This window comes from Globicephala melas, chromosome 11 (genome assembly GCF_963455315.2).
Source record: "Globicephala melas chromosome 11, mGloMel1.2, whole genome shotgun sequence".
NCBI lineage: Eukaryota > Metazoa > Chordata > Mammalia > Artiodactyla > Delphinidae > Globicephala > Globicephala melas.
In genome coordinates, this window is record NC_083324.2 from 37,803,061 (window position 1) to 37,826,362 (window position 23,302).

Here is a 23,302-nt window from a genome sequence, read left to right on the forward strand (position 1 = left end):
GCCCAACCAGCCACGCCCACCTGGCCAGACCTGATCCTTCCCTGGAACATTCGGCATCCAACACTGCTGGTAGGCCTACTGATGCCCCCTCCACCACTTCCTCACCAGGAGCCTGGGGCAGTGGCACTAATGCTCAGTCCCCTTACAGAATGGGGAACAAAAGAATCCACCTCTCGGGCTTCCCTGGTGGCGCAGTGGTTGAGAGTCCGCCTGCCGATGCAGGGGACACGGGTTCGTGCCCCGGTCCGGGAGGATCCCACATTCCGCAGAGCGGCTGGGCACGTGAGCCATGGCCGCTGAGCCTGCACGTCCGGAGCCTGTGCTTCGCAAAGGGAGAGGCCACAGCAGTGAGAGGCCCGCATACCGCAAAAAAAAAAAAAAAAGCCACCTCTTAGGTGTCTTGCTAGGGGTGGGGTGGGGAGGGTGAGGAAGAGATACAGTCTTCCACCTGCCGTTGGATTAACTGCACCAGTCAGCTCAGGGTAATTTCAGGGGCAGTGTCTGGTATCATCCTGTCATCATTACCTTCTTTGCAACCCTCTGGCGGTGTTCTTGGGGCACCTACTTGGTGCTAGGACTTTACTCTGGGCTTGCTGCCCCCAACCTCTACCTCAGAGCCCCCATCACAGCTTCTGCCAGGCTCAGCCCCCATTGGCACATATCTCAATATCCTGTGCCTCATGGGTTCAGGGCCTTTTATCCTAAGCCTCTCATAACCTCTTGGAAGAGAAAGTAGCTATAACCAATTAAGACCAAAAAACTCATTCAATCTTTCCCTCTGGGCTGCACAAAACAAATCCTGTTTGATGGGTAGTTACTCCCCAGACCCTTTCAGGCTAGGCCAGCACTGGGGGGGGGGGGCTCCAGGTGAGGGGGATGAAGGGAGGAGGCCAAGGAGAAGTGGGGTCACCAACCTGGGGGGAGGAGTGGGACCTCAAAGAGGATGGAGTGGAGAAGCCTGAGGGCTCCAACCCACCAGGCCCAAGCCCCGCTCCTCCAGAGGGGGACCTTATCCTCCAGGTGTTGGCCTCTGAGGGGCAGCCACCGTGGCCTCAGGTCCCTTATCTTAGGTCATGGTCTATCTCAGCTCCAGAGCAATTGAGAGACTTTGAACTTAGTGAAATTCAAAGGTGTCTGTAGAGGGGGCTGCTCCCCCAGGGGAGCTTTGTCCACAGCCCAGTCCTCCTCTTTCTTGCCCTTTCCCGTAAGAACAGTTTCCGGAGCTGAGGGAAATTGATTGTTAAGTGAAACTCTCTGATAATTGCCTCTGAAATGCCCGCTGTTATCGTAATTGACTTAGCCGTGAGCAGCCCTGCTCAGCAGTCCCACCACAGTTCCCTCCAACGCCTTGGCCGTGATGGAGACATCGCAGGCCAGGCAAGCCACCATCAGCAACTCCGTAGCATCACCTTCATAGGCAGCCCTCACCCTCCAGGATGTGATGAAGAAAAAGTCTCAGAGAGGTTAAACCACACACCTAGGGTCATACAGCTGACCAGGCAGGTCCAGACTCAAGCCTTTACCCAGGTTCAGAGACATTCTGACTTTGATTTATCAGATGTTCATTGTGTACCTACTACGTGCCAGGGGCCAGGTTACTGTAAACTTGATAGCTGCCAGATACAGTGCCCACCAAGCTCAGCTCAAGGGGAAAAGCAGAGGGTTCTCTAAGTTCATGATGGGGAGAGATGGGAGCCTGCCATGGGTCAGGAAGTGGTTAGGAGAATGGGGTCTAAGCTAACGCCTCAAGGGTGAGGGAATGAAACAGGCTGGAGGAGTCTGGGCAGGAGTGCACAAGGAGGGAGCGGAATGTGCAGGGGCCTGGTAGCAGGAGAGCCAGAGACTGCAGGTGGCTCTGAGAGCAGAGCCCAGAGCCCAGAGCCCGAGCAGGGAGCTGGTCCCAGGGAACAGGTATTCAGGGTCAGGGATGGGAACAGAGCACATCTCCCCCAGGCAGGCAGGAGCCCTGAGATGAAGTGAGCCATGTTCCCACTGCTGCCCCTGCCCTGCTAGGAGTCTTTGTACGTTCTCCCTTTACTTCTGGATCTCAGTGTCCTTCCCCATCCTGTCTACCCCAGGCCATCAGGAGGACTTGGGGGAGGTGGGAGGGAAGCGCAAGGAGGATGAACCTCGGGGCAGGGCAGAGGCAGAGGCAGGGCTGTGAGCAGTCTCCCAGCCAGCCCCGAGCAGGCCTGACTGTTGTGGGCTCTGTGAAGACAGGAGCACAAGTCTGAGTGCCTGGCAGAGGGGAGGGGAGCCCATGGACAGGACAAGGGCAATAGGAGGCTTCCAGAAGAGGTGACAGTCTGATAGCACTGACTGAGATGATGGGGAGCACATCCCAAGCAGAAAGAGTGGATGCCAGGAAGGCCCAGAGGTGGACAAAAGGCTTGTGTGCTTAGAGCCAGCAAGTGAAACACCAGGGCACTGGGCTTTATGGACAGCTACTGGCAGTTGGAGCAAGGGGGCTGCCAAGAACCTAACTACCCTCTGCGTGGGTAAGGTTACTACTTCTAATTTATAGGCAGGAAATTGAGAGCTGGAGGGGGAAGCTGGGGTCTGAACCCAAGGCTCCAGGGTCCAAGCTCTGATCCCCACCTGGGGCCCCTCGTGCGTGCCATGTGTATTCCCGTCCTCTTCCCTCTCACCCTCAGGCCTGAGAGACCGCGTGCAGCCACAGCCTGCCCCATCCACCACCCCCCCATTCAGCTGCCTCAGCCCTTCCTCCCGCACCACCAGGCCTGTGGATTTAGCAGTTTCCACACGTCCGGTGCCTGGGGACGGACTGATTGATCTGTAACACCGAAAAAATAATAATGGCTTGATCATTACTGAGGATTAAAAGTAATCCTTTCGCTGTGGCTATTGCAACTCCGCTATTCACGAGTCAGCGGGCTGACCCGGGCCTTTGAGCCCATGGGACTCCATGAGTTCAAGGAGGCTGGAGGCTGGGGCCCTCCCTCCCTGGTCTCCCTCACCTTGGCCACTAGGCTAGCGAGGCTGAGGGGCCATCAGCCCCCATGTTCCTGAGGCCTGTGAATCCCAGGGTCAGACCTAAGTCCTGAAGGGTGAAGGAGCTGGCATCCGCTGGCCAGCGGGGGAGGTAGGGGCTGGAGAGGACAGCTCCTCAAGGCCGTGGCCCAGTTTGGAGACTTCAACTAGTGTCTGTTTGGTGTTTGCAACCCTATCAACCGTGTGGCTTTTCTGTGGCAAGGGACCTGATCCGGTTGTTCCCACATGTGTCCCAGCCTCATCGTCCATGAAGTGGCAATGGCTCCAGGCCCACTCTGAGAAGGGTCTGGATCCCTGGGAAGGTGTTGGGCCACCGGGCAAGGAAAAGGGGTGTCCAGTGACTGCCTGAGACTCACCCCTCAAGATGCAGCCCCAGGGGATGTTCCCTGGGCTCCCACACTCCATTCCAGGCCTGGTGCCGAGCTCGCATGGTCAGTGCTCCATTAACAGGAGTGACAAGTGTTGTTAACCATGTGTGTCACACAGTAATGTCCTCTGCGGAAGGGCACTGCCAGCTTGTGAATCAGGACCCATCGGGGTCGGGCTTGGGTGGGGGTGTTTGTGGTTTAGGCTGAGAGGAGGACCCAGGATGGAAAGGGAGGGGCAGGAGTTGGGCACAGGGGGGCTCCTGGGGCCTTAGGAAAGCCCCAGGATCCACATTTTGAAGGCTGCAGCTGCTGTGTGGAGAAGGATGACGAAGAGCAAGAGAGGACGCAGGAGCCTGGGCTGGGGATGATCAGTAAGGTGGTGTGAAGAACACTAAGGGTGGGATGTAGGGGCAGTGGTCACAGGGTGGAGGGGCTCATTCTAAGAGGGGGTGTTGTAAGCTCTGGTGGGCCTAAGGGTTACCCCAGAAAGGTATCCAGGAGCTCAGGAGGGGCCAGGATTGGAGGCAAGACCTGAGAGCCATCTGGGAGAAGAGAGGCCTATGGTTCCTGAAGCTGGATTATTGGGGTAGGGCCCACCCAAGCAGTCACTGCAGTAACAGGTGGGCAGAGGACAAAACCTGCAAAAAAGACGGGTGGGGGTGGCAGGAGGGTCTCAGCAATGTGAAGTGAGGGAGTTTGACTTTCCCACCCTGCCCCCAGGTCCCCCAGCCTCATAGCCTTCCCAGCATTCAGTGCTTTTGCCCTGAGGAGGAGGGGGAGCCAGGCCCAGCGGGAGTAGGGATAGCTCTGCACAGCCCTTCTAACAGCCAGAGGTGGCATCCTGCCCAGCGAGTGGAGGCTGCGGCTCTACAGGGAGTCCCACCAGGCCCCCACCACACTGTTCCACTCTAGAAGGGAGGAAAAGCTGGTCTCCCATTTCCCCCAATGGGCAGCTGCCAGGCTTTATTTTAGAATTTCCCCTCTTGGGCCCACAAGCCATCAGGCCTGGACTGATGGATGGGAGTGTTTGTCTTGAATACCAAGGGGGCAGGGCCCTCTGAGTGGGGGCTGGAGGCCAGAAGGCAGGACCCTACTGCTCCACTCATGGGGTCAAATAGGGCGGGGAGTTGGGGACCAGAGCCCCTTCCACACCAAGAGCTACTCTTTTCCTCCCCAGGCATGGTGGGCCCTGTGGAGCATACCTTCGGACTTTGGTCATGGGCTGGGCAAGGCAAATTTCGTGGTGAGGGCCCCAGCCCAACCCAGAGCTCCTCTGTGACCTTAGGCAGGCTGCTCACCACCTCTGTGCTGGGTACCTTCATCTGAGGAGGACACGTCAAGCACGTTGTGAATGGTGACAGGTACACGTGATGTGTCCCTGGCCTGGGGGAGGGCTTGGATGCAGCAGATGATCAGTTCAGGGTGACAGTCATCATTATGATGAACAGGACTTCACTGCACTCAGCTCTGCAGGAGGCCCTAGAGGGCCAGGCTCAGTCCTGTCCTCAGGAGCCTCAAAACTTCCTAAAGGGGGACTTCCGTGGTGGCGCAGTGGTTAAGAATCCGCCTGCCAATGCAGGGTACAAGGGTTTGAGCCCTGGTCCGGGAAGATCCCACATTCTGCAGAGCAGCTAAGCCCGTGCACCACAACTACTGAGCCTGCGTGCCACAACTACTGAAGCCTGTGTGCCTAGAGCCCGTGCTCCACAACAAGAGAAGCCACCGCCATGAGGAGCCTGTGCACCGCAACAAAGAGTAGCCCCCGCTCGCTGCAACTAGAGAAAGCCCGCACGCAGCAATGAAGACCCAACGCAGCCCAAAATAAAAATTAATTAATTAATTAATTTTAAAAAAAGACTTCCTAAAGGGACAGGATCTACGGAGGCACAAAGTAAGAATCTCTGGGTCAGGATTCAGGCCCAAAGGGTAGCGAGTTTCCAGCACCTCCTCCAGGAAGCCTTCCCTGACCTCCCAAGTTCCCACAATGCTGAGCTTCCCAAAGCACCTCAGCTAGTCCTGCCCTAGTTATTCTGCCTGGTTATGTCTGTTTTCTCCTCTGAACTGTGGGAGGGCAGGGCTGGCTCTGCCATATCTCCACACATCAGCACAGTCTGGCACTAGGTGTATTGGGTAACAAGGTGTGGGATGGACAGACGCAGCTGTGCTCACAGGCACAGGGGCCTCAGTGGAGGAGGCCACAGGAACCAGCACCAAAGGATGGACCAGGCTTGTGCGGACAGAAGGCTTAGAGAGCCCTGCTGGGAGGGGACTCAGGAAGCCAGGACAGGGACAGTGGGGACAGGCCTGGGTGGGCAGAGGTGGGCTGTGGGCACCTCCTTCTGGGCCCTGAGCAAGCTGGGGGCAAAGGTGCATCAGCGAGGCACTCTGTCACTTGTGGCATTTCCTCTTTGGCTGGGGAAGGCCTTCCTCTTGACGCTGGGGTGACACTGGTTTGTAGCTAGTAGAGAGTGTCAGTGGGCTTGGCTCCAGGGCCTGGGTCTTAATATGCCTCAGGGGTCCCCCTGCCTTCCTGTGGGCAGGAAATGTGGCTGAGCTGAAGTCCAGGGAGTCCCATGGAGATGCCACTCAGGTCTGTGCAGGCTTCACCTTTCCTGTGGGAGCCCGATGTGGGTGGGGGAAGGGCCCACAGAGCAAGCTGGAGAATGTCTGGGATCAAGGAATCTCTGAGAGTCTGGCACGATGTCCAGGGAGTCCCTGAGCCAGTCTGGCCCCAGGGACTGCTGGGGATGGAGAAGGCTTTGGGCTGGGCACAGACCTTCCTCAGTCTCTGACCTCCCTGTGCTCTGTCCCTCAGAGATTGGCTGACGCTGCAGAGAACTTCCAGAAGGCCCACCGCTGGCAGGACAACATCAAGGTAAGAACTGCAGTGCCCTCCCCAGCCCCTAGGACCTGCCCACCCGCAGCAAGGGTGGATGTGCATGCAGGGGAAGAGGGAGAGGGAGGCTGCCCAGACCCACTGGAAGGGCACCAAGGGCTCTGTGGGGTGGAGCCGGGAACCTTTGCCCAATGTTCAGCAAACATTTGAGGCTCCCCTTGGTGCTGGGACACAGGGTGCAGATATGAACCTCTCATTCCACTCCCAGCTCCCAGAGGAGCTATGGAGTCCCCCATGAGCACATAGGCTACTCTGAAATGATGCTCCCCAAAAGTTGGCATCCCCTTGGTGGTTAAGGAGGTGCACAGACTCCTTGGACAGCCCCTGGGGCAGAGAGGCCTCTTGACTCCAGGACTTCCCAGACTTTAATACACTGACCTGAAAGAGATGCTGGGGGAAAGGGACCCTATCCCCTTCCAGACTTCCCCGAGCAGCAGCCTGTCTTCCAGAAGGCTGCCAGGCTGGGATCGGGGACCAGACTGTCACAGCCACTAAATCCTCTCCTTCCGCCAGCAAAGCTCAGAAGGGGCTCGGGCGCGGAGCAAGTGGCGGCGTGAGAAGCTGGGAGCAGGACTCTTTCTGAGGACAGAAGGGCCCAGAATGTGGGGGAGAGAAGGAAAGCCTCATTGATCCCCAGCCGCACACCCAGGTGGCTCACATATTCAGGCAGCTTGCGTTTGATTTGGGCAAGACTGGACACACCTGCACCTTTCCTGTCAAAGGATAACAGTAAACCAGAAGAGAGACTGAGGCAGTGTTCCTCCCAGACTCAGGAAACCCCCGATGCCAAGGATGACGGAACCCTCGGGGACCAGACCAGTTGGCAGGGCTCGCTGTGTCCTCCACAGCCGCTCAGGCATGTGGGCCACGCCTCCCAGTGGTCTCTGTGCTAAATGCAGGGAGAGGCACCAAGAGCTGCCCCCTGGCACCCAGGGGCCAATAAGGGGGACGGGGGAGGCCTTGACTCACTCCAGCTCTGAGCCTGGCACCTCTAGGAGGCAGGAGGGATTATTATCCCTACTTAACTGATGAGAACCCTGAGGCACAGAGTGGTTAGACCTACCTGAGGTCACCTGTTGGGGGCAGAGTCTCACAGCTGTGCCGTCAGGTGCCAGGGGGTGCATGCCTATGATGCAGGCCCCCTAAACCTGTTCCTTCTCCCCAGTCCCCATCCCCCCAGGCCACCCTGAGCGCACACCATAGCACTCTTCCTTTGCTGCCTGGTGGGTGCTGGGTGCTGCCCTCAGGGAGCTCACATGGAGTTGTGGGTAACAGATGATTGTTTACAGTGAACACATTAATGAACTAACGACTCCCTGGACCGATCCTCCCTCCCTGGGAGCTGGGGGCTGGGTTTTTTCTCGCTCCCCATTCCAGCACTACAAACCCATCCCTGGGCCACCGTGCCTCCTCAGCCTCTTGATCAGAAATACACACAGCAGCCTCCATTTGCACTCCCTGGCCACTTGGATGTGCCCCCACCTGCAAATAACCTCACCCTGGCGACTCCCTGCAATGCCCAGCCTGAGCCTGCGCTCAAGGCCCCAGGATCTGGCTGTCCCTGCCTCTCTCGTCAACCTGCCTCCTCCCTCCCCTCCTCCTGTGCTCCAGCCACACCGAACACCTCACTCCAGGCCCATTCTTGATCTCTCCACCCAGAATGCCCTCCGTTCCTCCTTTTTTTTTTTTTTTTTTTTTTTTACGGTACGCGGGCCTCTCACGGACACGCAGGCTCAGCGGCCATGGCTCACGGGCCCAGCCGCTCCGCGGCATGTGGGATCTTCCCGGACCGGGGCACGAACCCGTGTCCCCTGCACCAGCAGGCGGACTCTCAACCACTGCGCCACCAGGGAAGCCCCCGTTCCTCCTTTTGAAGCCCAGCTTGTCTTGCCTCTTCCCAGTGAGGCTGCTCCTGCTCCCCAGCCCATCAGCCCCTCCACCTTCTGGGAATCCAGAACCCTTGGCTCCCGCTCTGTCCCTTCTTTTGTTTCTGATGTATCTGCTTCCTCCCCTCCCCACCCAGGACAGACACACAGAGCAGGCACAGGAGAGGGAATGAAGGAATCAGGAAATAAGGGAATGAAAGCCCTCGGCCTGGCTTTCTCTCCCTCCCAGTGTAGGCCCCAAACAGGAAGACGAAGAGGCTGCCTCGGCCCCAAACCGGTTTTTTCTCCCTGACTCTGCAGAAAACCCAAGATTTCCAAGGACCATCCTACTGGACCCCTGACCCCTGATTTTCAGCTACTCCAAGACAGAAACGGCTTATCGCAGGCCGGGTGGGCACCACGGGGGCCTACCGGGAAGGAAGGCCCAGGTCTCAGGGTGTCCAGGAGATGCTGAGATGGTGCTACTTGAGGACCCACTCCCTGCACACTGGGTCACAGTCCCTGCGGGACCCAGCAAGGGCTCACCCCTCTCTGGGCTTCAGTTTCCCCATTTGGCAAACGACCAGCTGGTGTCGGGGGGCTATCTGTCAGCTCAGGTGTGATGTGTCAAAGGGTCGGTCCACACATCAGGCCATGTAGGTGCAAGTTGGTGATGGTATGGGTGCATCTCTGGCCACACCAGCCCATAGGCTCTGGGTGCTTCTGTCCTAAGGCAGGAGAGGACTCTGCTGGCCCCACCCCCTGGCTTGACCTGAGATGCCCCCAGCTATGGGTGTGACCACAGGGCCAGCTGGGCCCAGCCGTGTTTGCCTGATGCTTGTTGCCCACCCCCACCAGTCCATTAGTCTACCTGTTTGTCTGTCCCACAGGTATCTTGGGCAGAGTGGAGCTGTAGGCGCCCCCTCCTTTCCAGCTGCAAGGTCAGGGCCCTTCCCTTCCCCAGGAGTGCTGAGCTGCCCAGCAGCCGGGCTAAAAGGCATCAGTGCTAATGATGGGCCCATTAGCTGACTTGCCAGCCAGCCCTGCCTGGGCTGCCAGGGAGAGCTGCCAGGGTGCAGACTGTCCATGCCAGGGGGGATATGGGGACTTCAGGCTGCAGAAAGGATGGTGTTTTGTCCCTTGAAGGCATACCACCCACCCTTGAAACTATGTCCTTGCCAACAACGTTCAGGAGGTGACAGATAAGGAGTCATGTTCCTTCCCAGCATTCAGGAGCACACCCAGTGACAAGCTCAGGCCCTTTACACAAGCCAGGCCTTCTTAGGAATACCCTTACCTCCTTCAGAAGGGCAACACCTCCCACTGCAGTTAACTCCCTAGAGCTCCTCTTTCTGGCCACAACTCTAGGATTAGCCCCCACTGCCCACAGCACCCGCCTTTGGTGCCCCCATCACAGATGGTTCCCAGTGCATGCTCCCCCAGGCCAGTGGCCCAGTGGGCTCATCTGTCTGCCCCATCTGGCTTCTCTTGGCCAGAAGCAGTTGAGCCTGACTCAGTGCTGCCCATCACCTGTCCATGTGCCTAGCCAGGTGCCCTGTGGACAGAGTGACCAGGGCCTCAGTCTTCTTATCTCTGAGGTGGGGAGGATGGCAGTCAGCAGTTCTGGGCACAGAGGAAACCCTTGACCCATGGGGCCAGACTGGAATCCACTATATGATCAGTAGGGTGTGGCCCTGCCTGTGTCAATAGCACACAGTAGGTTTGCATGCAGACCTCTGAGAAACAGGCAATGGTGTACACACATACACACACAATCACACCATTGACACCAGCCCAGGGACTTGGGGAATCCTGGAGTCTGCAAGGTCTAGAGAGACAAGAGAGTGAGGGAAAAATATCTGGATGTGAAGCCATGCTCCTCTCCCTACTCCCAGGTCATGACCCCACACTCCTTGCCATGGCAAGGGTAGCGAACCTGTAGCCACAGCCCTGGCTGCAGCCCTTGGACACCACGGCCCTTGTTAGCAGGCAGCACCTCCCATGGCCGCTGTAGACAGGCAGCAGGTGCTTTGGTGCCCATAACACTTAGGGTGGATGAAGATGGCCCGCCTGCCGGACACTGTGCCTGGTGCCAGCACCTCGTTGTGCCAGCATTATCTGCTATCTAGACGGCCACCAAGGAGGAACTGGGCCAGGGCATGGGTCGGGGAGGCAGGAGAGGCCATTGGTTCCAGGGCCTCAGTGCCAGCCCTAGGGCCTGCAGGAGACAAAGCCCTGCCCTGGGAGTCTAATGGGAGACATAGCTCTGCCTGGGAACCTAAAGAGAAGGCTGCGAAGGCTGGGCCAGGCCAAGGAGCCGGCTGGACAGGACAGGTGGCTCCCCGGCCCGAGGTCTGCCCCAGCCACAGGGCCTGCTGCCTGCCTCTCTGCCAAGCCGGCGACAGACGGCTCTCTCAGAAACAGTCCTGTTGGCTGAGCTGGGCTGGCAGTGAGCCAGGGCAGGAAGGCCAAGCGTCCTCACTGGTGCAGCCGGGTAGCTGCCTGGGTCCTGCACAGGGGCCTGGTGAGCAAGCGGCAGTCAGGTCTGACCAAGCCACAGCAGCCGCCTTCCATGGCACCAAACGTAGTTGCCAATTGCTATTCCCCATGCTCACCCCACTCTCACTTCCTCACCCTGCTGCCCACCTGCCAGCATCCCTCATGCTCTCTCTTGGGCTCAGCTGCAGCTAAGGAGAGTGTGTGTGTCATCTATACAAGGGCCGTGTGGGCCCCCTAGCCCCACTCCTCATGTGTCATATATGCACAGAAATCCACTTTGCGGGGAGGCATGTGTGTGAGTTCAGAGGGGGTGATTCCCCCCACTCCCTGCCCAGTTTGTGCAAAATGGCCCCTAAAATACCACGTAATGGAGGGGGTGTCAGAGGTGTGTACCCTGGACGTTAAGGACATACGTTTCACCCCAACCAGAGGGTTTCTTCCACATTCAGACCCCTCCCGGGGCCTGTGAAGTTACAGGCTTAAGGGGGCCGCTCATGGGTTGGGTTGGGTTGTCCCGAACCTCTGGAGAGGCCTCACTCCCTGTCCTAGCATCATCATTCTGATTTTACAAGTGGAAAATCAAAACCCTGAGGTAAAGCCTTACTGAGGCTGAAGGGTTTAGCAGGCACCCTTGCCTCATCGGTGAGATGGAGGTGACCTCCAGGAGTCCTCAAGGGGCCACAGGGACTTGTGAGGCTTCAGCCTCAGTCTTCACTCACTGCTCAGGATCCCAGAGCTCACATGTTCAGGTCAGGATTTGAGGCCAGGACCCTTTGCCAAGTCCCCTGCACATAATCGCTAGGTGGTACCACCTCTTTGTTGTGTCCCGGAGACAGGGCGCTAGTGGTGGACACTGGGGCACCTGCAGCCCAAAGCAGACACAGAGGCCTTTCCAGGGACCCTCCTACCAGACCCTAATGGTCCCATCCTGCCCCGTCCCCAGCTCCACATCATATCAAACATAGCGACCACAGCTGGGTTTACAATGTATTTTCACACATGTGACCGTGCGTGCCACCATCCATAGCTAATGCCACTCTCTACCAAGAAGGGACATGGGCCCTCTCCAGATGGGAGAGGTAGGGAGGAGTCCTGCCCACGTGTATCCGAGTCCCTGGGGCACCAAGACTGCATACAGATTCCTGAGCCTCACCTGCAGTCTGAAGGGGGGGGCTAGAATCCTTCTGTGTGATACATTGCCTCTGTGTCACTGATGCACCAACATCTCATCCTCCACTGAGTCCATGAAACAGCAGGACAAAGGCAGCCATTGGAGTAGCTGGACGGGTGGCCCAAGTGAATGCCAGGTGTCCCAGGGACAGCCCAGGTCAGGCAGGACCCAGGCATGGTCTGTGAGGAGAGCCCAGAGGAGGGTCACTGTGAAGGTCACTCTGGAGGCCTAGAGCCACTGACCCCTACCCATCACCCATGCCCTTTCCCGCCCTTGCAGAAGATTTGCCTAAAAGGTTGGTGAGTGAAGCCCTATGTTCTAATCTGCAGTCCTCCCACTGTGCCTGCCTATTTTCATTACAGAGGGAAAGAGCATCAGAGCCATGTTTATAACCCCCTTTTAGATAACAAATCACATTTGCTTTTCGCCAGCGACTGTGTTGAATTGATATTTTTTCCCCTCGGTTTAATAGGTTTGTGTGTTCAGGAATGATCTTCATCAACCGAAACTCCTTATTGTGTTTGATGTAATGTCAGCTTTCATTACGCGCTTGGGTCAGAGCTGGGCCCAGGGAAAGGCTGAGCACCCTGGAGCCTGGGCCCCGGCCCTCACCCCCACCCCAGGCCCACCTGAGCTCCAGTCTCTCTGGACTGGTGGTTGGGCAGGTGTGGGAGGGGTTGGAGATGAGTCGAGAAGGCAGAATGGAGCCGGGGTGCAACGCCTTTTTTATCCCTGCCTTAGCTTCCTCATCTGTATAACGGGGTCATAGGGCTGTTGGGAGAACCCTGTACCGCAGTGCGTGTGAGGCCTAGCTGGACACAGCAGATACCTCACAGGACTGAAACTTTGGTCTTTCAGTCATCAGGAGGTGTGGTCTTGCCCAGGCATGGCGCCAGGCCTGTAGTCAATGTTCCAGAATGCTTGGACTATACCTATAGGTCCAGCCAGTGGCCTGCACCCCCCAGACCTCTGGTGGGAGAGAACCCATGACTGTTCCCCACGACTAGCCCCGGTACCGACCACCTCAAACCGTGGCCTCAGACCCAGCACCTGGACAGTCACCAAGGCTAAGTCCCTCCCTCCATGAGGAGCCTGAGCTCAGAGAGGGAACAGTGCAGCCCTGCGATCACACAGCACATGGGGCCCAGCCAGGCCCAGGCAAGGGGAGGCCCACCGTGGAGTAAGTGCTGGCTCTGTGCTTGCTGTTTTACAGCCAGACCCTTGGGAGCACACTTGGTCATCACCCCCATTTGCAGACCACAAAGAAACAGGCTCCCAGTGAACAAGGGACTTCCGGGGCCATGCTGCAGGTTTTTGCTGTACAAAACAGGGCTGAGGAGCACCAGGGGAGGGTGACTCGGACAGTGGCCCTATCTTGTGTCCTGGCCTTAGGGCCTATCAAGGCAGGGGTGGGGTGGCCCCTCCTGAGCGGGTGGCACCTGATGGCACCAGATTTACCTTCTGGCAGCCGCTGTCAGCCATGCTCAGTTCTGATTAAAGATCATTAAACATGAAATTAGCCCATTTGTGTTACGGGTCCCTGGGGTGGCCGGTGATTATGATGTGCAGATGGCTGAGAACCCAGGCGGCGGGCAGGCGGGCGAGGCCAGGACACGCGGTGCTAGCAAAGGCAGGCGAGGGCTGGGAGGCAGGCACAGGGGCCGGGCTTTGTTTTCTCCCGCTCCTGTTGTGTAAACCCCCTTGCATTTCACAACAAATCACAGATAATTAATAAGTACATGCTCGTAATGAGCAGGCTTTTTAATAGAAGAAATTGGAAGATGCGGTGTCGAGTCATTATTTCACTCTTTCCCAGACTCGGCTCTATTTTTCCATCTTCCTCAATTCTCCCTTGGTACTGCCTCAGCCAGAGTCTCTGCAGATAGGCTGGCTCTAACCCTACCTCCCAGCAGGGCTGCAGTGCAGAGACCCTGATCCTAGAGTCAGGGAGCCCCAGGGGTACCGACCCGGGGTACCACATCCTCCTGGTGCCTGTGAGAGCTCCTGAGGACGGTCTGGCTGGGGTGTGGGTGGGGCATCCAGCCTGCCTCATCCAGCCCTCCCTGGATGGCAGCTCTGGATGGGTAAGGGGGCGGTCTCTGCCCCAGAGGAATCTGAGGGGGCCATTCCAGGCCTTAGAGCTGGGGGTCCTGGCCGCACCTCAGGCGACCATGAGTGATGAGGCATCTCTTCCCCACCAGGAGGAAGACATAGTGTACTATGATGCCAAGGCCGACGCTGAGCTGGTAAGTGCCCCCACCCATGCTGGCAGGGATGGGGAGCTGCCAGAGCCACACCCCCCTCTCTGGGACCTCATGGCCTCAGCTGTAAAATGAGTGTTAGGATTCAGCACTCTTCAGCATTCTGAGCTTGGCCTTGCAGAGTTGTGGCTGCACAGGTCCCCGCCCTACACCTCCCACAATTCCCTAGAGGCCCTGACCCCTCCAGGGCCGTGTCTCTGTGGCACCAAGGGGCACAGCTTCACTGTACAGTGTGGGGCGGGCCCAGCCCCATCCCTGGGCAGGGTGGTGAGGCTCTTGGACCTCCTCCCCTAGGTCAGTTCAAGTACCAGCATCGGGAGGACAGAGGGATGCTGAGTACTGCGAGAGTAGGGGAGAGAGGGAGCAGGTGGCGAGGGCTTCCTGGAGGTAGGCAGGCGGGGCCGGGATGCAGGTGTATTTCAGGTGAGTGCAGGTACCCTTCCCTGTGGTGAGGGGAAAGTGGCTTCCGCGTGCTGACCACCCCACGGCCTGGCCCCATGATCAGTGTTGGCCCTGGGCTAAGTCAGTCTCACCCCAGCTGTAGAGGCAGCCCAGTCCCTGTGCCTGTTCTTCAGATGAAGGAGAGGGCTCTGACTCATCAGGGGTCACCACCCCGGAAGTGGTGGTGCTGGGACTGACCGGAGAACCCAGAGCTACACTGCTCTTCTGCCTCACTGACTGGTTCACGTCTGCTTGGGTGGCCCTGTGACAGAGAGAGGTCCCTGTCACCAGAGGACTCACGTGAAAGTGTGACCATTTGGGGTGTGAGGGGGTCTACAGAGGAGACAAGAGTGTCTGAGGGTGCAGGGCACATGGAACAGACTGTTTTGGTGAACCTGTCAAGGCCCAAATTCATCTGCCTGCTTTTGAGACAAAAGTAGTTGAACCTGGTTATTTCCTCTGTAAACAGAGGTGTCACAACTCAGTCTCTGGGGCCCCACCTGTGCTGACTGGTGCAGAAGACCCAACAGCTAGACTCCCACTCCTGGGCCTATTGGCCTGGGGGGTTGCCTGGGGCGAGCAGGAGGTATCCAGTGGCACCAAGAGGTGGGCAGGCAGGAAGGGATTCCTGCAGCGGGTCTGTGGTGCCAGGCTGGCCTTGGTGAGCCGTCAGGAGGGCAGGCAGGCAGGGCCGCAGAGAAGGCGGGGTGGGTGGGCTAAAGCAGGTGTGCTTCCCCCTTGGCTGAGCCTCCGTGGCTCCCAGAGAAGTTGCTAAAATTAAAGCTGGAATCTGAAATTCAAATGAAGAACAAACCTTTAATTAGACCCTGAATCTAATTCCTTACCCCCCTCAGCAGCGGGCTGTAATTTTAGCAATCAGTGCATTAAATATAAACCAGGAGATGGCAGTTGCCCACCGTACAAAGCCCCTGGGCGTCGGGGTGACACTAAGGGGTCTCTTTGGCCAGTCTGGTGCCCGGCCCCCTCCCTGGACTCCCTGCTCCCAGCAGCCCCCAACTCCTGGCTCTAAATCACTGACTCCCTGCCCCCAGCCCCTTGGACATCTGCTGGGGGGCTAGGGACAGCACAGGGAGGGAGATTCACCCCGGGTGGGGCTGGGCCAGGGTCAGTTAGGCCAAAATCCCAGCCCTCCCAGCCCCAGTATAAATATCAGCACGCACACATTCCCCAACTCTCCTGCCTGTTACGTTGTTTTGTTTTTTTAATCTTTGCCAGAGGTACAGTTAGAGATCTTTCTAGACCATTTACTTTTAAATTACCAGCCAGAAGGTGGGGGTAGGGAGGGAAAGAAGGAAGGAAAAAGTTCGCCAGCTGATAGCTTATCAGAACAGAATCCAAATGTCACATTAGTTGGGAAAGTTGGGAGATTAAATTTTCCAGCGCCCTTCATCTGCTGCTGACATTTCGGGGGCTTTCTTCTTCCGCACTTCCCCTCCTCCCAGCAGAACGTGAGTGGCTCACACCTCAGGGGCGGCCGGCTCCCTGCTCTGGCCTCCATGCTCAGCAGCTGCCTGCCCCAGCTTTACCCAGCATCCAGGAGCTTCTAGGAGGCTAGGGTGTGCCGAGGTGGGCAGAGGGGTGGCACACTGGGTGAGGGGCAATGGCAGGGCAGTAGATGGCTTGGATTTTGCTGTTACAAAATCCAATGAAGAGATAGATGAAAAGGGTGTTTGCTGCAGGCCCTCCAGCCAGCTGCACCCACCATCCAGGCAGTAATTCATTCCCCAGGCCTGAGGGTGCACCCAGAGCACTCCCTGGGTGGGGAGAGCACAGCTGGCTGGGTGGGGAGGCACGATCACCCTTTCCCCAGACAGACAGCCTGGCGGCAGGAACATGAGGGGTGTGACCAGGACCCAGTGAGCAGTGGGGTCGGCCGTCACGTGAGATCCACTGGGGAGAGGAAATGAGCTGAGTCTGGTGCTGAAGGTGGTCACAGGGGCGTTGAGGGGCAGCGAGGGAACATGTGGCTGGTTCAGCTGCTTATACTCCCTCCTCCCAGGGCACAAAGACCCCCAGCTCTGCGCCTACCTCGCGTGGCTCTCCATCTCTCCTTGCCTCCCCATCCGGCTTTTCTTCATCTTCCCCTTCACTTTCTACCTCCATCTTCCCTTCCCCCTTGCACACCTGCACCCGTGCCTGCCCACCCCCCACCTCGGCTGCGGCATCAACACTATAGTCGCAGACCCACTCCTGCCAGCCTGTGGTGGTGGGCAGGGGCGCACGGCGCATGCCCAGCCTGCCTGGCCGAGAGATGCTGTAATTGGCACCTGTCAGACGGCTGCAACTCATTTTAGAAAGTCAGTGGGGGCCTTTATAGTCCTTCTGCTAGCAGGCACCACACACCCTCCTTCTGGATGTTACCAGGTCTCAGTGCTAGCCCCGACCCGAGCCCAGCTCTCCCACGGACTCCCCGCTCTCCAACTCAGCCCCTAGAGCCACCCTGCTGCAGGGGGTGGTGCCCCTCCCCCAGACGGGGCTAGGGCCCTCTCCTTGGTGCCAAAGGAACTCCATGCAGGGGATAGGTGGGACCAAGTTGTGGCGTGTATGTTGCAAAGCTCCTGTGACGGGGTGCTGAGGCCGCCTTGTGATTACACAGAGCAAGTCCTCATGAGCAGGGTGTCTGCAGCCCACTCCTCTCTAGCTCCAAGATTTGCCTCCTTCGCTGATAATTGGTTTTCAAGGATGTGAGGAAGGGCTTGGTTTGGTCTTGGCTCTGGAATTTGGGTTTAGCAAATGTAGGGATGGTGGGTGGGGCAGGTGGGTGTCACGGGCTTTCCAGGCAAGGGGTCCATACCCCATGTCTCTCTGTCCCTGTGTCTCTCCATCTCTCTGTCTCTGCAGTAGTCTCTGATTCTGAGATGCCCCTATCTCCTAGATTCTGGCCCCCCTGCCTGCAGTTCTATCCAACCCCACTCCACCATTTCCCAGCCCTGACACTGCCATGGTTGGGGGGTCCCTTTCCACAGGACGACCCTGAGAGTGAGGATGTGGAAAGGGGGTCCAAGGCCAGCACCCTACGGCTGGACTTCGTTGAGGACTCGAACTTCAAGAACAAGGTCAACTATTCATACACGGCTGTGCAGATCCCCACGGACATCTACAAAGGCTGTGAGTGTGCGAGTGATTGGGAGCAGCCCTTCCCACCCACCGTGGGGGCAAGGCCCACTGCCTGGGCACTGCCAGGTCCCAGGTGCCCATCCACCTTCAGCCCCCTACACCCAGGGTCACACATGCTCACCTCTCAGACCTGCCCACATGCAGGCCTCAAGCCACTCTCAGGCACAGCCTCACGCTAACTCTCAGCAAGACACAAAACACCGAGCCTCTCACCCCTATGCATGTACGGGCTCACACAAATGCATGCACACAACTCTTCCCCCACGTGCTGGGCCAAGTCCCCACCTGTCGCCAGAGCAGCTCCTCCCTACCCTCTCCCATTCCCTGGCCCCATGCAGGAAGGGTTGAGGACCTACCACATCAGATGGGCACAGGACAGGGAGCAACTTCTCATTCACAGACACCAACCCTGTAACACCTCCCTCCTTCTCCCTGGTGAGCAGGGGGAGGTGGAGATGGAGGTCAGGGGGATTGAGTAGAGGGTGGTTGAGATGCCAAGCTCCAGGGACAGTATAGCTTTGCACAATGGGGAAACCAGGTCACTACAGCTAGAAGGATTTGAGTCAGACATCAGGATGAACTTCCTGAAGAACTTGGGAGGTGTAGGGAGAAGAGGCCAAGAGTCAAACACTGAATGGGGAACTCTAGCTGCAGGATTTAAGGCCCCGGAGTCTCTTGGTTCTGACACAATTCTATGACACCGACAGGGTAGCCTCAGAATCCAAGGGGCCCACTGGGTGGAGGTTCTTGAAGCAAAGGTCCCAGAACTTCTGCGTGGACTTCAGAAAGCAGGGAATCCTCCAGGGTTCTCAGGGAGGCCCCTCCTGGGCCTTCTGGGCAGCCTCAGGCAGGAGTGAGGGTGGATGCCCCCCACACCCTACAAGGGCCACCCACAGGCCACCTGCCCGAGCCAGTCGAGGGGCACTATCACAGGCAGGCACGCTAATTAAAACAGGAACCACACCGCCCTCCCCAGTCACCCCTCGCTACCCACACAAATTACATTTTATATGTTTTTTATTTACTGTGTCACTTTTAATTAAATCTGTAATCGCCTGCCTGAGGGGGGCATGTTCCCCATTTCCAAGCTCAGTGTGATCTGAGGGTGTGGGCACATGAGTGTGTGTGTGTGGTCACAGGGCTGAGCAGCACGCCCTTTCCAGGTGGGGGGCTGTAGTGTGTGCACAAGCGTGTCTCACAGTGTATGCGTGAGCGTGCATGTGGTCATGGCTACCTGAAGGGACAGCCCAGCCAGGTCTCCTCTCGGCCCTTGACCTGAGTCAGGGACACCCCTCTGCCAGCAGCAGCTAGAGGGGCTCCCAGAATGGTCTGTCTGCTCTAAGCCTCTCATGTGCAGATGGGGAAACTGAGGTCCAGTGAGGGGTGGGACCTGCCAGGCAGACTCTCCCACGGCAGACAGTACTGTGTGAAACATTTGAGAGCCTGACTTTATTTTTTCCTTAAAGAGAAAAATAGAAATTGTACAACTCACTAAGTTTCTAAATTAGGAACGGGACCATAACATACTGTTCAGTAGGCACAGCCAATGCTAGAAATGTGTTTTGTTTTCACATTATGGTCAGTTAAGGGAAGCTGCAGGGCCAGAGAGAAGGGAGTGAGAGCAGAGGGGGAGGACTAGGCAGCAGACAAGACAGCAGAGGCCCCCCAGTCTGGAGAGAGAGAGCAGAGGGAAGAATGCCCCAGAATATATTGTCACCCCCTAGGCTGTGGGCCGAGCCTGGAGCATTTGTATCTTTAAATCACAGCTCTGGGAATTCCCTGGCGGTCCAGTGGTTAGGGCTCTGCGCTTCCACTGCAGCGGGCACGGGTTCGATCCCTGGTCGGGGAATTAAGCTCCTGCATGCCAGGCGGCACAGCCAGAAAATAAAATAAAGTAAAAAATAAATCACAGCTCTTCATCTGTTCTAAGGGTTTCTTCTCTGAAAAGAAGAGCAGAGCCTTTGGAAGACGTGCTCTGGTTCCCGTTTGGGGAGTGGATCTTCAGGGAGAGGTGATGGTGTCAGGGCTCCACCCGGAAAGAAAGGAGGTGGGAGAAGTTGGAGGAAGAAGTAGCCCCCAGGGGAGGGGGTGCGATACAGAGGCCTGGCAGTAGCAGGTATCCAACTCCTGCTGTTTTTTCTGAGTTTCCCACACGCAGAGACAGGTACACTGCACATGTGAGAACATGTGCCACACACACACATTGGGCAGGTTTAGGGCTGTCCTGAGTTGGGGGGCTGCATACTGCTTAAGCCATCCCAAGTCTCTGCCCGGGTTGCCGGATGGATGGAGTCCATCCATCTGAGAGAAGCCTTGCTCTGTGTGTGGGGGGCTAGGTCTGGCCAGGGTGTCACACCTGTGCAGCCACAGAGGTTGAGGGAGGGGGAGGGTGGGGTAACTTGTGGTGGGGGGTTGTGAAAGCAGGACCCATTGGTGTCCTCCTGTAAGGGCAGAGTGGTGTGTAGGTATGAGCATGTGTGACCCTGTGCCCATGGCAGCAGTGAGGCTGCTGGGCAGGTAGGTTTGGGGGTGAGGGGATGACACATCCGGCTGGAAACACAGAGGTTAGATGTAGGTACACCTGTTGTATACCTGCATGCAGTATACAAGCGCAGGCTGTGTGTGTGTGTGTGTGTGTGTGTGTGTGTGTGTGTGTGTGTGTGTGGGAGTGCACGTGCCAGTGTTGCAGCAGGATCATTGCACAGCCCGTGTCCCTCCGAGAGCCCCCGCCCCCACCCCTGCCTGCTCCTGGCCCCAGTTGATTAATCATGGAGCTGAGTGGCTTCCAGCTTATCAGGTACCTTAATAGCTGAATAATTCCAGCACCATCATCGAGCCCTTAATTGCTTTCTTGTGGCTGCAGCCCGGAGTGCATGCTGAGTGGGTGAGCTCCCAGGGGACCAGCCGCAAGCTCCAGGCAGCAGGCTGGATGGGCATCCCAGCTCATAGCTCCCTGCCACCTGGGTGGCCCCTCCGCAGGGGCCACAGGCCACAGCTGCCCTGCCTGATCATGTGGAGCCTGGCCGAAGGGCAGGCTGAGCTGTTTCTTGGGATGAGAACAAGGATGTCTTCCTGGAGGAGCTGGTGCAGCCCCAGCTGAGCCCTGGGAAGTGAGGGAGACCTGGGTAGGCAGAGAGCAGGTGAGGCTTTCTAAGTGAGAGGCACATGCATGGGTGTCGCTGTGATGAGCTTCAGCGCGGGAACAGCCGAAGCGCTTCCCACCCCAGCCCCCTGCTTCCCCCCTAGCCACCGTCATCCTCAATGAGCTCAACTGGACGGAGGCCCTGGAGAATGTATTCATTGAGAACCGCAGGCAGGACCCCACACTCCTGTGGCAGGTCTTCGGCAGTGCCACGGGAGTCACTCGCTATTATCCAGGTGAGCACTAGCCCATCTCCCCAGTCCACTCAGCACCCCACCCTCCTCCATCTCCCCGCCCCCTCATCCTGGGGTGCGTGGGGCGGGACGGTCACCTTGCTGGTTGCAGGGTGGCCTGGCCACTGCTGCAAGGCCTGCTACCAGCCCAAGGCCCTTCCCTGCCTGTCCCCAGTCACCTCCTCTCCTCCCACAGCCACCCCATGGCGAGCCCCCAAGAAAATCGACCTGTACGATGTCCGAAGGAGACCCTGGTGAGCAAGCAAGGAGGGGCTGGGCAGGGACACCCCCTCAGCTCTCCCGCCTGCTCCCCTCCATCCCGATAACCAGGCCTCCAAGCAGGGTGCAGCCAGCTCTATCCAATTTTCATTTCACACATCGTTGCCACTGGAAAATGGATCCCATCACCCAGGCAGGCCTCCCAGCTGCCTCTGCCCCCCGTCCACTGCCCGGCACTCCACCCCCTCGGGACTGAGGGATTGGGCTAGTGGGGGTTCCTGAGGGTGGGTATGTCCTCCGTGGGTTTGGCCAGCCCCTGCTGTACCCATCTGAGCCCTAGACACCCCTACCTTCTGCTCTGCCTCTCCTGCAGTACTCCCTGGCCTCCTCCTCTGCCACCTGTTCAATCCCATACGCAGCTATGACTCTGCCCTTGGTGCCTCAGCCTGGGCCAGGGGAAATGACAAGCCACTGAGGCCATGAAACAGGCCTCCTAGCCTCTCTGGATCACCTGCTCACCCCTCCTTGGGGTTGTTCACATGTTGGGGGACCAGGTCACTCATGCCATGGGCAAGGACTGTCTGCTTTATTAAATGCGGTGTCCTCAGTGCCTAGAACCCTGTCTGACCCATGCCATGGATGCTCAATAGAAACATGTTGAATTGGGCTTCCCTGATGGTGCAGTGGTTGAGAGTCCGCCTGCCGACGCAGGGGACACGGGTTCGTGCCCTGGTCCGGGAAGATCCCACATGCCGCGGAGCGGCTGGGCCCGTGAGCCATGGCCGCTGGGCCTGCGCGTCCGGAGCCTGTGCTCCGCAACGGGAGAGGCCACAGCAGTTAGAGGCCCGCGTACCGAAAAAAAAAAAAAAATTAAAAAAAAGAAACATGTTGAATCAGTATGTGGGTGAAGGAAGGAAGAACCCACAAGGTCTCAGTGAGGCTGGCCCTAACTGAGGCTTCTCCTGGGCAGGTATATCCAGGGGGCCTCGTCGCCCAAGGACATGGTCATCATCGTGGATGTGTGAGTGAGCGATGCTGGCGGGTGGGGTGGGGGCGGGGCTAGGGACTAGAATCTGCTTCTGGGGAACATGATGGGGAAGCAGCAGGAGAACACCTGAGGCCGACCAGGCGCCTCCGTGACCCACCCCCCAGGAGTGGCAGCGTGAGCGGGTTGACCCTGAAGCTGATGAAGACATCTGTCTGTGAGATGCTGGACACACTCTCTGATGATGACTATGTGAACGTTGCCTCCGTGAGTGGCAAGGGCGGTAGGCGGGCACTCCCTCCTGCCCCATGCAACCCCTGCCTGCCCAGGCCAGCCTGAGGCCACTCACCACTCTCACTGTCCCTGCAGTTCAATGAAAAGGCACAGCCTGTGTCATGCTTCACACACCTGGTTCAGGCCAACGTGCGTAACAAGAAGGTGTTCAAGGAAGCTGTGCAGGGCATGGTGGCCAAGGGCACCACAGGCTACAAGGCCGGCTTTGAGTATGCCTTCGATCAGCTGCAGAATGTGAGCCCCCTGGGTGGGCGAACGGGTGGCCAGGGACAGGCAAGGGCCCAGGCTTGGTGACACCAGGGAAATCAAGATAGATGACCTTGTTAGCACCCATCAGGTAGGTTGGGCAGATAGCACTGTCAACTGTGGGGTAGGGGAGCCAGAGGGCCAGGCCCATTCCGGGGAAGGAGACCCACCTGTGGACCAGGGAGGGGCTGAAAGCTGCCTGACCCCACACCTACTCCTGCCCAGTCCAACATCACTCGTGCCAACTGCAATAAGATGATCATGATGTTCACGGACGGCGGTGAGGACCGCGTACAGGACGTCTTTGAGAAGTACAATTGGCCCAACCGGACGGTGAGGCTCAGCGCAGGTGGGGGCTGCCCTGACCTGGCCCGGTACAGGGGAGGGCTGTCCTCTGGCGGCCACGGCAGTAACCTCAAGCCCCAAACAGGTGCGCGTGTTTACTTTCTCCGTGGGGCAGCACAACTACGACGTCACACCCCTGCAGTGGATGGCCTGCACCAACAAAGGTACCTTGTCCGGGTGTCACTGC

General features: G+C 57.9%; 1 protein-coding gene across 7 annotated transcripts in view; it reads left to right on the top strand.

Annotated features, from left to right (window-relative positions):
- CACNA2D2 (calcium voltage-gated channel auxiliary subunit alpha2delta 2) overlaps positions 1–23,302 on the top strand; it is a 139,669-nt gene that overhangs the window by 100,033 nt on the left and 16,334 nt on the right. For all 7 annotated transcript variants that reach the window (XM_060307585.1, XM_060307586.1, XM_060307587.2 and 4 more), the window contains exons 4-13: positions 6,196–6,255; positions 14,013–14,057; positions 17,501–17,642; positions 20,898–21,029; positions 21,223–21,280; positions 22,216–22,266; positions 22,398–22,497; positions 22,600–22,758; positions 22,996–23,103; positions 23,201–23,279. In XM_060307585.1, coding sequence (XP_060163568.1) covers positions 6,196–6,255; positions 14,013–14,057; positions 17,501–17,642; positions 20,898–21,029; positions 21,223–21,280; positions 22,216–22,266; positions 22,398–22,497; positions 22,600–22,758; positions 22,996–23,103; positions 23,201–23,279 — 934 coding nt within the window. The remainder of the gene's footprint in view (positions 1–6,195; positions 6,256–14,012; positions 14,058–17,500; positions 17,643–20,897; positions 21,030–21,222; positions 21,281–22,215; positions 22,267–22,397; positions 22,498–22,599; positions 22,759–22,995; positions 23,104–23,200; positions 23,280–23,302) is intronic.